Source organism: Callithrix jacchus, chromosome 18, assembly GCF_049354715.1.
Source record: "Callithrix jacchus isolate 240 chromosome 18, calJac240_pri, whole genome shotgun sequence".
Classification (NCBI taxonomy): domain Eukaryota; kingdom Metazoa; phylum Chordata; class Mammalia; order Primates; family Cebidae; genus Callithrix; species Callithrix jacchus.
Genome location: NC_133519.1, coordinates 30,867,397 through 30,879,704, shown reverse-complemented (window position 1 = coordinate 30,879,704; position 12,308 = coordinate 30,867,397). Strand labels below are relative to the sequence as shown.

Here is a 12,308-nt window from a genome sequence, read left to right as displayed (position 1 = left end):
GCAGAGTTAAAGCTGTGGGAAGTCCTCAGGCAAAGCATAAACATGAGACAAGAAAATGCCCAGATATTAAACCCTGAGAAGCACCAGTATTTGAGGAGCAGACTAAAACGGAACGCTCTGTGGAGGCTAAGAGAAGCATGGCCAGTGATCTTTGTGTCGCCATCATCAGGCACAGGACCTCACACACAGTCGCTTCTCAATATGCTAAATTTCATAGAATGCATCCAGAATATCTGGTTCTGGATAGACCCTGTAGAAGGAGATAGACCAGGAGGGCAAATGGCATGAAGAGTCTCACAGGCCAGAGTGACTGAAGGGGTGTCTGGGGCAGGTAGACCCTACAGACATTACCTGTGCTTATGTGGGGCTCGGGGGGACGAGTCATTACAGATGAAGAATTAGGTAAGGTCAGACCACTCAGGGTCTTAGATGTCAGATTGAAGAATTTAGACTCCAACAGGCCTGCTACCCTGGGAGGAGTCCTAGCGGGTTCTGGAGAAGGGCGTGACTGAGGAGATTTCCTTTTGGGAAGTGTACCCTGGCAGCGGTGCCCCGGTGGTTGTGGCGGCGGTGCTGCTCTTGCTGTGACCGTGTTGTGTTGTTAGCCGCGATAGTACTTTGACTTGGTAGCCGCTGGGCTTTGGCTTGGTAGCCGCTGAAAGAGAACAACGTTGCCGGCTGCTGCTGACTTCATGCCATTCCTTGACCCGGCGCTGTAACTTGGCCTCTGAGCCTTGGCCACAGAAGGCAGAGGCGGTGTCTTCTGGCGGCAGCTGGGAGGCCGTGCGCGCGGGGCGGGTGGTGGGCTGGGAAACCCGGGGCGGGGCAGCCACGGGGCGGGGCGTCGTGGAGCCAGGCCACGCCCCTGGACGCCCGCGCAGGCGCGCTGCGGGCCGTTAGCTGTCAGAGCCGAGCGGCGGGCTGGCGGCGGGCTCCGACGTCTGCGCCAGGACCCGGCGAGCTGAGCTCGGCGCACCAGCCGCAGTCAGGGCAGCGCGGCCCCGACTCCCGGCCAGGTCGTAGAGGCAAGCAGGGACCAGCTGGCCGCCGGCCGCTCGGGCAAGATGGGGAACCGGGAGATGGAGGAGCTGATCCCACTGGTGAACCGTCTGCAGGACGCCTTTTCGGCCCTGGGACAGAGCTGCCTGCTGGAGCTGCCGCAGATCGCTGTGGTGGGCGGTCAGAGCGCCGGCAAGAGCTCCGTGCTCGAGAACTTCGTGGGCAGGTGAGCGTGCAGGGCGCGGAATAGGGGTGCGGCGGGGGGCGACCCCGCTCCGGGCCGTTGGAAAGTGGACTGGAAGCGGGAGCCAGAGGGTGGACCAGGGGCTGCGGTGGAATGAGAGGCAGAGTGACGGTGTCCGTGGGGCGGGCGGGGTCCTCCAGCTCCGGGCATCCTCCTTCCCCTACCACCCCGCCCCCCTTCCCTCGGCTGGTGGCCCTCCTGCCTGCCTTTCATCCTGCTATACAAAGCCATTTCCTCCGGGTCCTCCAGTTTAGGAGTCGGGGGAGGGGTCCGCCCCGAGATGGACCCCCATCCCCTCGGTGCGCGCCAGCCCCGGGCAGCCTGCCTGCGTAGCGTGCCAACGCTTCCCAGTCCCCTCTCCTGTTTTCCCGGCTCAACACTCCCCTCCTTTCCCTGCCGCCCTCCGCGAGGCTTGCTGTGAGGCTGTGGGGCTTTATCCCCCGAGCCCCCTCCCCTAGGTGGAGATGCTTTCCTTCTCCCCTGGGCTCTTGTTCCTCTCAGCTGTCTACTGTTCTAGACGGTCTTCGCCTGCCCCTAGCTGGGGAGGCGGGGTGCGAGGAGAAAGACGTCGTTTGTTGTGGTGAAGCTTTTTCCACAGACGCTTCCCCACCATTCTCCTCCCCGAGAGTCGAAGAATAAAAGGTGGTGTTTTTGCGTGTGCACCTATTCACAGCTCCAGGCAACTGCGAGAGAGCCCGAGGCACAGACTTGGCAGGGGGTGGACGTGGACTTGTGTTGTCCAGGTGCCATGTCATTCCTGCATCATCTCGGAACTGACCAGCATCTTTCTCGCACTCTCTCCGCGCCCCCTCCCCCAGCATCATTTTCCGTTCTCTAAGCTCTTATTTGTCTTGCTAGCCTTCGAGATAATATTCTGAATCTAAATTGTAGCTGTGGTTTTCCTCATGACTTTTGATACAGAAACAGCGAAGGAATTAAATTTTGAATTGGGAATCAGCATTTCTTCCACTGAGCAATTCATGAGGGATTAAGTTACCTTAATGGCCTTGCCTGAAGAGTGCAGACATTTGCTCAGAAAAGCCCATTTGAAAGGGTTATGAAAGGTGAAATTTGTTTCCTGGTAGTAGAAAATCAGGTAGAAATGTACAGTAGCCAAGAAAAATTGCTGGCGAGATTGTACTTTATTCTTTTTATTTGGCTCATTTGTGACTTGGAATGCAGAAGGTTCCTGTTCCTGTTCCTTTTTTCTTTTTTTTGTTAGTGCTTGGTGATGTGTAAAATTTAGAGCTGGATATTCCCACATTTCCTTTGGAAATGTTAGTGTTCATAAAGTACATATTCTTTTCTCTCAAATGGTGTTCCATCTCTCAGGTGATACTATTTTTCCTGTATGAACTAGAAAGATAAGCAACCTAATAAAGTAAAATTACTGACAATTGGCTTGTATCCTTGAGTAATTCACTTAATCACTAAACCTCATTTTTATCATTTTTTTGATTAATGAGCAAAGTGAAGGTAAAGCATTTTGCCTATGTCATCTTAGACTTGTGGTGAAGTGATGGATAAATGTGTTATTTCAAACATAACAGTTACTTTCTTTGTTGCCAATGAAATTTACTAGATTTAAAGGGGCATCCAAAGAGTGAGTTTTGATAATATATTTTTGGTTTTCCAAATGCCAGGGCATTTTGTCATGACACTTTAAAAGTTATTGAATTTTTTGTTTTCTTAAACAAAATACTTAAAGATTAAAATTGTAGGTATTTCAAATGAAATTACCATATTTTTATACATCTTCCATATATTTACTTGGATGAGCCTATATTATATGTAAATGCATTGTTTGTGGTCAGAGCTTTTAATGCCAGTTGTATGCACATATCATAATTCTATTTTCTAGGTTTTGAAATTCTAACATTTTTCCTAATGTTATAATAAAATCGTACACATTTCCCCTTACTAGCTATGTTCTTTTGAAATGATAATTTGAAAACAGAAATATGGAAGAGTAGAATATTCAAGCTTGGATATTTTTCAAGATGGAATAACAAATAGGGACATTATAAGGATAAAAATCAGACACGAGAATACATTAGTAATTTGTTGTACATTAAAAAGTTGTACCACTAATTAACTGCTAGGATGTCAAATCAAAGGATGAACATAGAGGAAAAAGGTCATTTAAGCCATATGTAAAGTCTGTATTATATGTAGAGATGACACCTGCCTAGCAGAGCTTATATATTAAGGAGAAAATTTATTTAGAAAGGTCATTGAGTTTAATAAAATATTCGGTCATTGAATCATTAAGGAATCCAATTTCCAATTATAAACCAACCTTTAGGGAAAATGGAGTTTTCTATTTTGGTAAGATATTCGGCCAAACTGAAAAAATTGTATCCATTTTCCAATATAACATCTTAGTGTTTTCTTGTTCTTATCTAGGAATTTTGCAAAAAAGATAAGGTTCTTTCCTAAGGATGCACTTTCCTCTTTTACATGGAACTGTTTTCATTTTAAGCCTCTGATCTAATGTGCAGTTATTGAATGCAGCCATAAAAACCAAGGGTCATCACTTGTGTAAATTCATTGTGTTTGCTCTTGACTTAAGCTTCTTCTCTTCAAAATAATGATGCATTTTCTCAGCAATCCTCATTTGGTGGGCTAACCATATTTTCTCTCAGATAGTATGTATACATTGAGATCTTTTTTTGATACCAATGAATGAATTTGGATGTGAATATGTTTACTTCATTTAAGGGTAGCTATAAAAACTGATTTTTGGGTGACAGGTTTGAGATTGTTATGAATAAAATGAGTCATGAATGAACCACTTGTTTGTGATTTTCCTGCTGAAGTGATGAACTTGCATATTAATGTGATATAGCATGAGTAACCAGATTGTTCTTTTGGTTGTGCAGGATGAGATATATGCTGGCAATGAGAGGCAGCTTAAGATCTAATGAATAGATGCTGAGACCTATAAGCTGAACAGAGGGGTTTACTAGCTGGCTTGGGTCTGCCTATTGGTCTGGTTTGTACACAGAAGAATTGAATTTGTTTAAGTATTTTCATTATACACATACATCTATTTATAGTGCAGTGGTGATGATAATAATGGTTAACATTTGTGTTAGGTGCTATTCTGGGTGCTTTTATATGTATAATCTCATTTAATCCTCATAAAACCCCGAAGAGGTAGGTACTCTTATGATTTCCATTTTATAGAAGAGAAAATTAAGATTTAGAGAGTTTGAGTAACTCACTCAAGGAAAATGGAATTTAATATAAAAACAGTGGAGCTGAGATTCAACTAGAGGTGTTGATCACCATAACCCATGCTCTAGAACTTCTCTGCTATATTGCATCCTCCATATTGAGGTTTACGATTTCCTCTGATAAATATTTTTAACTTCTTTCTTGCTCTCTATATAAATGCTACCTATATTAATAAGAAGCTGGGTAGGCACAGTGCTCATGTCTGTAACCCCAGTATTTTGGGAGGCCAAGGTAGGAGGATTGCTTGAGTCCAGGAGTTTGAGACCAGTCTGGGCAACATAGTGAGATCTTGTCTCTATGAAAAAACAACAACAACAAAAATTAGCCAGATGTGGTGGAGCATGCCTGTAGTACTAACTACTTGGGAGGCTGAGGTAGGCGGATCACTTGAGTCCAAGAGTTCAAGGCTGCAGAGAGCTGTGATTGTACCACTGTACTCTAGCATCATTGACAGAGCAAGACTCTGTCTTAAATAATAATAATAAAATTAAATAAACAAGAAGCTACTATGTTAATGATTTTATTAATATTTATTTATATATGTTTACCTCACCTCATTTCACAGAAGAATTGAGGTGATCCCGTAGGCAGAAGCAACATTTATTAAAAGTTAAGTATTTTTCTTTGCTATATTAGACATTTTTGAAGAGAGTTTTAACATGTAATTGGATTGTCTATTTAAGTTTATTTGGTTTTTAGAGTGCATATAAGTCGTTTATAGAGGTGTTAAGTGAAAACTGTACTAGTTGCTAATACACAGATGTTTTAAAATGATATGGTTGTTAGAAACATTAGTTTTTCAATGCTTATTATATAGTAGAAGAGCCCACATTATTTTATTCTAGGCTGAGTAGTAAATAGACTTTCAATTCTGTACAAATACAAAAAGTTTTGTGATAAATGGGGATGAAATAAAAGATTTTTAAAAAGTGATTATGCTGATATTTTTCAAGAAATTGCTTCTAAGTATTAAGGTTATTAGGTAAATGGTACTAACAATTAAAATGTCATCATTTTGAGAATCATACTTTATAGTTCCCAAGGGTCTATAAATAAAGTGTCAAAAACATGAACTTTTCTTCATCCAGCAGTGAATTGGTAGAACTTAAAATCTCAAAAATATTTTTGCTGAATTAACATTATATAATATACTTTTAGGTTATCACAAATTCACAGTTGCTGGTATTTAATTACCACCATCAAGTGAATTCTTTTTTATTAATAATGTCGAGAAGCAATATAACTAAGAGAACGGAACTGGATAGGATATTTCTGTTTTAGAACTTCCTTATGATTAACAGTTATCCAAAAATGCACTTGATTTAACTTATTTAAGAATGGGGTTGTTGGGCAGTTACCCAGAACTTTGGAGGAATGGAAACTTAATATTCAGCTGGGTTAGAGAGTATGCTATTAGGTTCTCTATCAATGGAACATACATTTAGTGTGTTAGGTATTCTTCTTAGGTGGTACCTTTTGCTATGGCTAATAAGTGAAGTTAAATTATAAAGTTTTATTTATTATTGTGATTTATTTTAGAGGGACTTCAAGAATCTGGAAAGAGATTATGTTTTTTCTCTGCTACGAGAGCCAAGTCAAGAGATTCCCAAGCTAATAATTTTATAGAATGATCCAATTTAATTTTCTGTATGGCCAAAGTTTTGCAATTTATCCAAGTCCAAGTTTGCTTTGCAATTTCTCACATTCTCTGCATTGATTTAAAAATTCTTATGGATTGTTTTATACTAAACACATTTTATAAAGTAGAGGGAAGAAGGGGGCCAACATTTGCTTAGCCACTATGGGGTGGCAGACATGGATCTGCTATACACCTTTCATACCTTCTATTCCTTACCCTTTTCCATATTCCCATGTCAGTAGGGGAGAATATTCAAGGTTGGAGAGACAAGTCATTCATCCAGGATCATTTGGCTAGTAAGTAGCCAAGCTGGGATTTAGTATGACTCCTACTGGAACTCTTGAGAAATATGGCCACATAAAACCAATGAATATGTATTTATTGAGTTCTAATTATACCGGGTAAGAATATGCAAGAAAATATGAATACATAGAAGCTGATCTAGGTATAAAAAGAGAACTGACAGGATAAAGTATGAGACAATTTTCAAATGAATAAGTAAAACGAGGTTAGTCAGATTTAACGCAAACTAATCAGGAAAAAAAATTATAGTATGTCAATTTATTTTTACAAAAATTCCTAAAAAACTACAGTTCTGAAATTGAACTGAATATAAGTGGAAAGTAGCAATATGAGTTTCCAGTGTCATCTGGCAGCCAGTATCATTTTAGCTCAAGCCTGCATGTACTGAAGTATCTATGTCAAAGCAGGGAGGTGGTGATCTGTGTCTCAGTATCTGAGTTGACAACAAGGCATTGAATTTAGACTGTGACTTTATCACAAAGAGATACTGTATATTGGAGAGGGCCCTAGAGAAAAGCAGCAGGAAAAAGAAAAGAGGTTGGAGAGATTAAAAATATAACTGGATGCAGTGAAGGTTAATTGAGAGTGGGATGGATCAGATCAACTATTTTATAAGGACCTCAAAGGCACTAATACTTAAGGGAGGTGAATTCTATTTTCCTTTTAAAGAATAAGTCATTTAGTTAATATAGTAGAGTAAGTTGAAGATACAAATGTCAGGGAAAATGTTCTGAAGGCAAACCTGAAAATGGAATGAATTGTTTAGAATGGAAGAGGGTAAAGGAGTTGACACTAAATGATTTGTATTTCATGAATTAAAAATTATTTCTAACAAATTAGAGAGTTCATTAATACCATATTAATTACTCTGTGTGTGTGTGTGTGTGGTCATGAAGTAGCTTAGCTTTTTTTCCTTTATTAGTAGCAAGGACTGGCATTTGACATTACTATAAGAAGCTTTCCTCTGGCTTTTTTCTATATCTTCCTGGTGCCACAGTAGGATACAGAGAAACCAAGAGATTTGCCCAAGGTCAGAAGAAGTCAGAGCTGGGTTTGGAACTTGGTGTTCAGAACTCCGAGGCCTGCACCAGTTCATCATCTCCTCTTCCTCCTCTTATTGTTTTAGAGTGCCTCCCTCCAACCCTTACCCTGCCTCCTCCTTTTCCCATCCCTTTGTATAGGGCCAGCCTTTTCTCTTCTATTACTCTTTCTGATAGTTGACCAGAAGTGACACTGCATTTTATTACTTTTTTTCCCCTACAGAATAGTGGAGACAGGGAGCAGAATTTTTCTCAGACTTAGGCAAGTTAATTTGATTGAAATAGTATACTCATGAGTGAAGTGTGACTTTTAGGGAATAGATGGACCCAGAAAAAGACTAAATAAGACATTGGCTGTTTTTGCACATTATTAATATTTATCTACCAGGTAGGCAGTAGCTAGAAAGATATGCCTAAGATGGTCATCAGCAGGCTTTGCCTAAACCAACACAAGCTTCTGAAAAGTTGTATGTAAATAAATAACATAAATGGAAAGGTTAAACAAATAGGTGAACTTTTAGGTGAAATAAAGATGTATTTGTGTAGCAAAACTGCATCCTTCAGTTTGCCCGTTTTCTATTCTTTTTGTGTGTGTATTTGCATTCTTAGAGTGCATTGAGTGACATTGAGGTCCATTAATGTTATAGAAATTATTTAATTTTTCAACAAGCATTAATATTGCATTAAGTCTGTAGTGTTTATTGATAATAAAAACAGAGCACTTGTTGAGGAAAATGATGATACATTTAATTCCTGAATTATATGAATGATACAAAATTGCTTTAGATCTTGTTTTTCTCTAATATCCCTGCTGCAAGTCCTCTGTTTCCAAGGATTTGAAATGTACCTCAGTGCTTTGTGACAGTGTGTCATTTTTATTTACCACTACTTCAAGGTCATGATATACCCATGAATAGTATATACATACATGATAGCAGTAGCTAGGGCTTCTGAAGGACCAAAGTTTTTATCCTTTCAGTGGCTTGGAATTGAAAGACTAATGTATTTAATAAGTAATTTGATGGGTGACTAAATTTGTTTATGGTGCTTGTTTTTTTAGATCCCCCAGAAGTGAATATTTGAAGAGGAGTCATAACAGTGTGGTGATGGAGTGCAGGCTTTGCTAGCTGTTCTTGAGTCCTGCCTTTTACTCTTACTGGTAGCATAGCTCCTCATTATGGAATCTAGCCTCACTTGGCCATAGTTTCCTTATTTGCAAAATAGGGATTGCAGACTTCATCTTTAATCTGTGTGTGAGTTCTGAGTAAGATGGTATCAAGTGCCTGGCCCACAGTATGTGTTCAGTAATTGATTCAATAAGTGATTGCTCTTAATTTAAATCTTTTATTTGGAGTAGACATATTCTAAGTATTTTAAAAACAAAAGTAAGTTGAGGCAGATGGTAATGTGAATTTACAAATTCTTTTTTTTTTATTTTTTAATTTTTTTTTGGGGGGAGGGAAGAAGGAAGGAAGGGAAGAAGGACGGTAGGGAGGAAGGAAGGGATGAAGGAAGGAAGGAAGGGAGGAAGCGGGGAAGCGGGTAGGGAGGGAAGGGAAGGAAGGAAATCAAGCAATGAGAGAGACATTGCCGACCTGGATCTAGAGGTTTACAAGTTGATTTTTTTTTTTTTTGAGAGAAGGAAAGAAAAAAAAATAAGTAAAGGAGAGGAAGAAAGAGGAAGAGAAAGAGGGAGAGTAAATGGAAATATTGCTTTATTTTGAAAAAAATTGGGTATTAATAATGGCCAATCAATGTTTCATTTAAACTTATGGGTAGGTGTGATGTGGTATTGACAAGAATATATATTTTGTGTATTTGAAGTGGGGAGCTCTATAAACATTTATTAAGTTTACTTGTTCTGGATCTGAGTTCGAGTCCTTGATATCCTTATTAACTTTCTGTCCCATTGAATCTAATTCTCGTATCTGGGTGTTAGGATCGTTAGCTCTTGTTGTTGCATTGATCCTTTTACCACTATATCTTTGTTGCTTCAAAATCTATTTTATCCGATACGAGAATTGCAACTCCTGCTTTTTATTTATTTATTATTTATTTTTGCTCTCCATTTGGTTGGTAAATCTTTCTCCATCCCTTTGTTTTGAGTCTTTGTGTATCCTTGCATGTGAAACAGGTCTGGATGTAACATGCCATTGGGTTTTGGCTGTGTCTTTTGATTGGGGGATTTAGTCAATTTATATTTAGGGTAAATGCCATTTGATGTTGACTGGCTGTTTTATCCATTTGTTGGTGTAAATTCTTCTTTATGTTGGTGCTCTTTACTTTTTGGTGTATTTTTAGATAGGCTAATACTGGTTGTTTCTTTCTGTGTGTAATGCTTCTTTCAGAAGCTCTTGTAAAGCAGGCCTGGTGGTAATAAAATCTCTGAGTTCTTGCTTGTTCATAAAAGGTTTTATTTTTCCTTCAGTTGTGAAGCTTAGTTTGGCTGGATATGAAATTCTGGGCTGACGGTTCTGTTCTTTGAGGATGTTGAATATTGGCCCCCACTCTCTTCTGGCTTGTAGAGTTTCTGCTGAGAGATCTGCTGTAAGTCTGATAGGCTTGCCTTTGTGGGTAATCTGACCTTTCTCTCTGGCTGCCCTTAGTATTTTCTCCTTCGTTTCAACCCTGGTGAATCTAATGATTATGTGCCTTGGGGTTGCTCTTCTTGAGGAATATCTTTGTGGTGTTCTCTGTATTACCTGGGGTTGAATGTTGACCTGCTTTGCTAGTTTAGGAAAATTTTCCTGAATAATATCCTGAAGGGTATTTTCCAGCTTGGATTCATTCTCTCCGCCGCATTCAGGTACACCTATCAAACGTAAATTTGGTCTTTTCACCTAGTCCCACATTTCTTGGAGACTTTGCTCATTCCTTTTTATCCTTTTTTCTCTAATCTTTTCTTCACGTTTTATTTGATTAAGTTGGACTTTGACCTCTGATATCCCTTCTTCTGCTTGAACAATTCGAGTGTTTAAACCTGTGCATACTTCTCGGAGTTCCTGTATTGTATTCTTCAGTTCCATTAATTCACTCATACTCCTCTCTAAGTTGTCTATTCTCAATAGGATTTCATCAAACCTTTTTTCAAAGTTCCTAGTTTCTTTACGTTGGGCTACAACATGTTCTTTTAACTCACTGAAGTTTGTTATTATCCATTCCTTGAAGAGTGATTCTGTCATCAGGAGGCGCTCGTTCTCCATCAAGCCTTGTTCCATTGTTGATGTGGAGCTGTGATCATCTTTAGAGGGAGAGGCGTTCTGACTTTGAGTATTCTCAGCTTTTTTACGCTGGTTTCTTCCCGTCATTGTAAATTTATCCTTCTGTCGTCTTTGAAATTACCAACTTTCAGATTAGGTCTCTTGAGTGGGCGTCCAGGTTGTTAGTTCCCAAGGCCAGAGCAGCGGCGTTAAAAAGGATGGTGCTTTTCTGCCCAGGATTCTCCTGTCGGGCTTCCTTCTTGTGTTGGTAGTAGGCGACTCTGCCTTCCCGGGGCTCCAAACCTCAGTCAGAAGGGGAAGCGGTCCTGTTTACTCTGCGCCGAGCGCTGCCGCGCTGACATGCTGGCGGAACCGCTGCCCGGGTCACGAAAGTCGCGCTGGCGACCCGTGTGATTCCTCCACTGGGGGATCTTCTGCTCCGTGAGCGACCAGAATTTGTCTGAAAGTGTGGCATCCTCTAGTTCTCCGCGCCTTCCCTGAGTGCTGCACTCCCGGGATGTTAGCGATCGGCCATCTTGGATCGTACCCTCTTTTTTTTTTTTAAATTATAATTTAGATTCTGGGATACATGTGTAGATCAAGCAGGATTGTTGCATAGGTGCACACATGACAAGGTGGTTTGCTGTCTTCATCCCCCCATCACCTATATCAGGTATTTCTCCCCACCCCCCACAGTCCCTCCCCTAGCCCCCCACAACTGACCTCAGTATGTGATGTTCCCCTCCCTGTGTCCACATGTTCTAACTGTTCAACACTCGCCTATGAGTGAGAACATGTGGTGTTTGGTTTTCTGTTCTCGTGTCAGTTTGCTGAGAATGATGGTTTCCAGATTCATCCATGTCCCTATCGTTTTTTATGGCTGTGTAGTATTCTGTGGTGTATATGTGCCACATTTTCTTTATCCAGTCTGTCATTGATGGACATTTGGGTTGGTTTCAGGTCTTTGCTATTGTAAACAGTGCCACTATGAACATACCTGTGCATGTGTCTTTATAGTTGAATGTTTTATAATTCTTTGAGTATATACCCGGTAATGGGATTGCTGGGTCAAATGGTATTTCTAGTTCTAGGTACTTGAGGAATTGCCACACTGTCTTCCACAATGGTTGAACTAATTTCCACTCCACCAACAGTGTAAAAGTGTTCCTATTTCTCTATATCCTCTCCAGCATCTGTTGTCTCCTGATTTTTTAATGATCGCCATTCTAACTGGCATGAGATGGTATCTCAGTGTGGTTTTGATTTGCATTTCTCTCCTGACCAGGGATGATGAGCATTTTTTCATATATTTGTTGGCCTCATAAATGTCTTCTTTTGAATAGTGTCTGTTCATATCTTTCACCCACTTTTGAATAGGTTTGTTTTTTTTCTTGTAAATCTGTTTTAGTTCTTTTTAGATTCTGGATATTAGCCCTTTGTCAGATAGGTATATTGCAAAAAGTTTTTTCCCATTCCATTGGTTGCCAGTTTGCTCTAATGATTGTTTCCTTTGATGTACAGAAGCTCTGGAGTTTACTTAGGTCCCGTTTGTCTATTTTGGCTTTTGTTGCCATTGCTTTTGGTGTTTTAGTCATGAAGTCCTTGCCTATGCCTATGTCCTGAATGGTTTTGCCTAGGTTTTC

General features: G+C 40.4%; 1 protein-coding gene across 18 annotated transcripts in view; it reads left to right on the top strand.

Annotated features, from left to right (window-relative positions):
* The first annotated feature begins 905 nt into the window (after positions 1–905).
* DNM3 (dynamin 3) overlaps positions 906–12,308 on the top strand; it is a 551,570-nt gene continuing 540,167 nt past the window's right edge. For all 18 annotated transcript variants that reach the window (XR_013529537.1, XR_013529540.1, XR_013529536.1 and 15 more), the window contains exon 1: positions 906–1,225. Coding sequence is in view for 12 of the 18 variants with exons in the window: in XM_035280126.3 (XP_035136017.1) it covers positions 1,065–1,225 (161 nt within the window). In the remaining 6 variants the exon portion in view is untranslated. The remainder of the gene's footprint in view (positions 1,226–12,308) is intronic.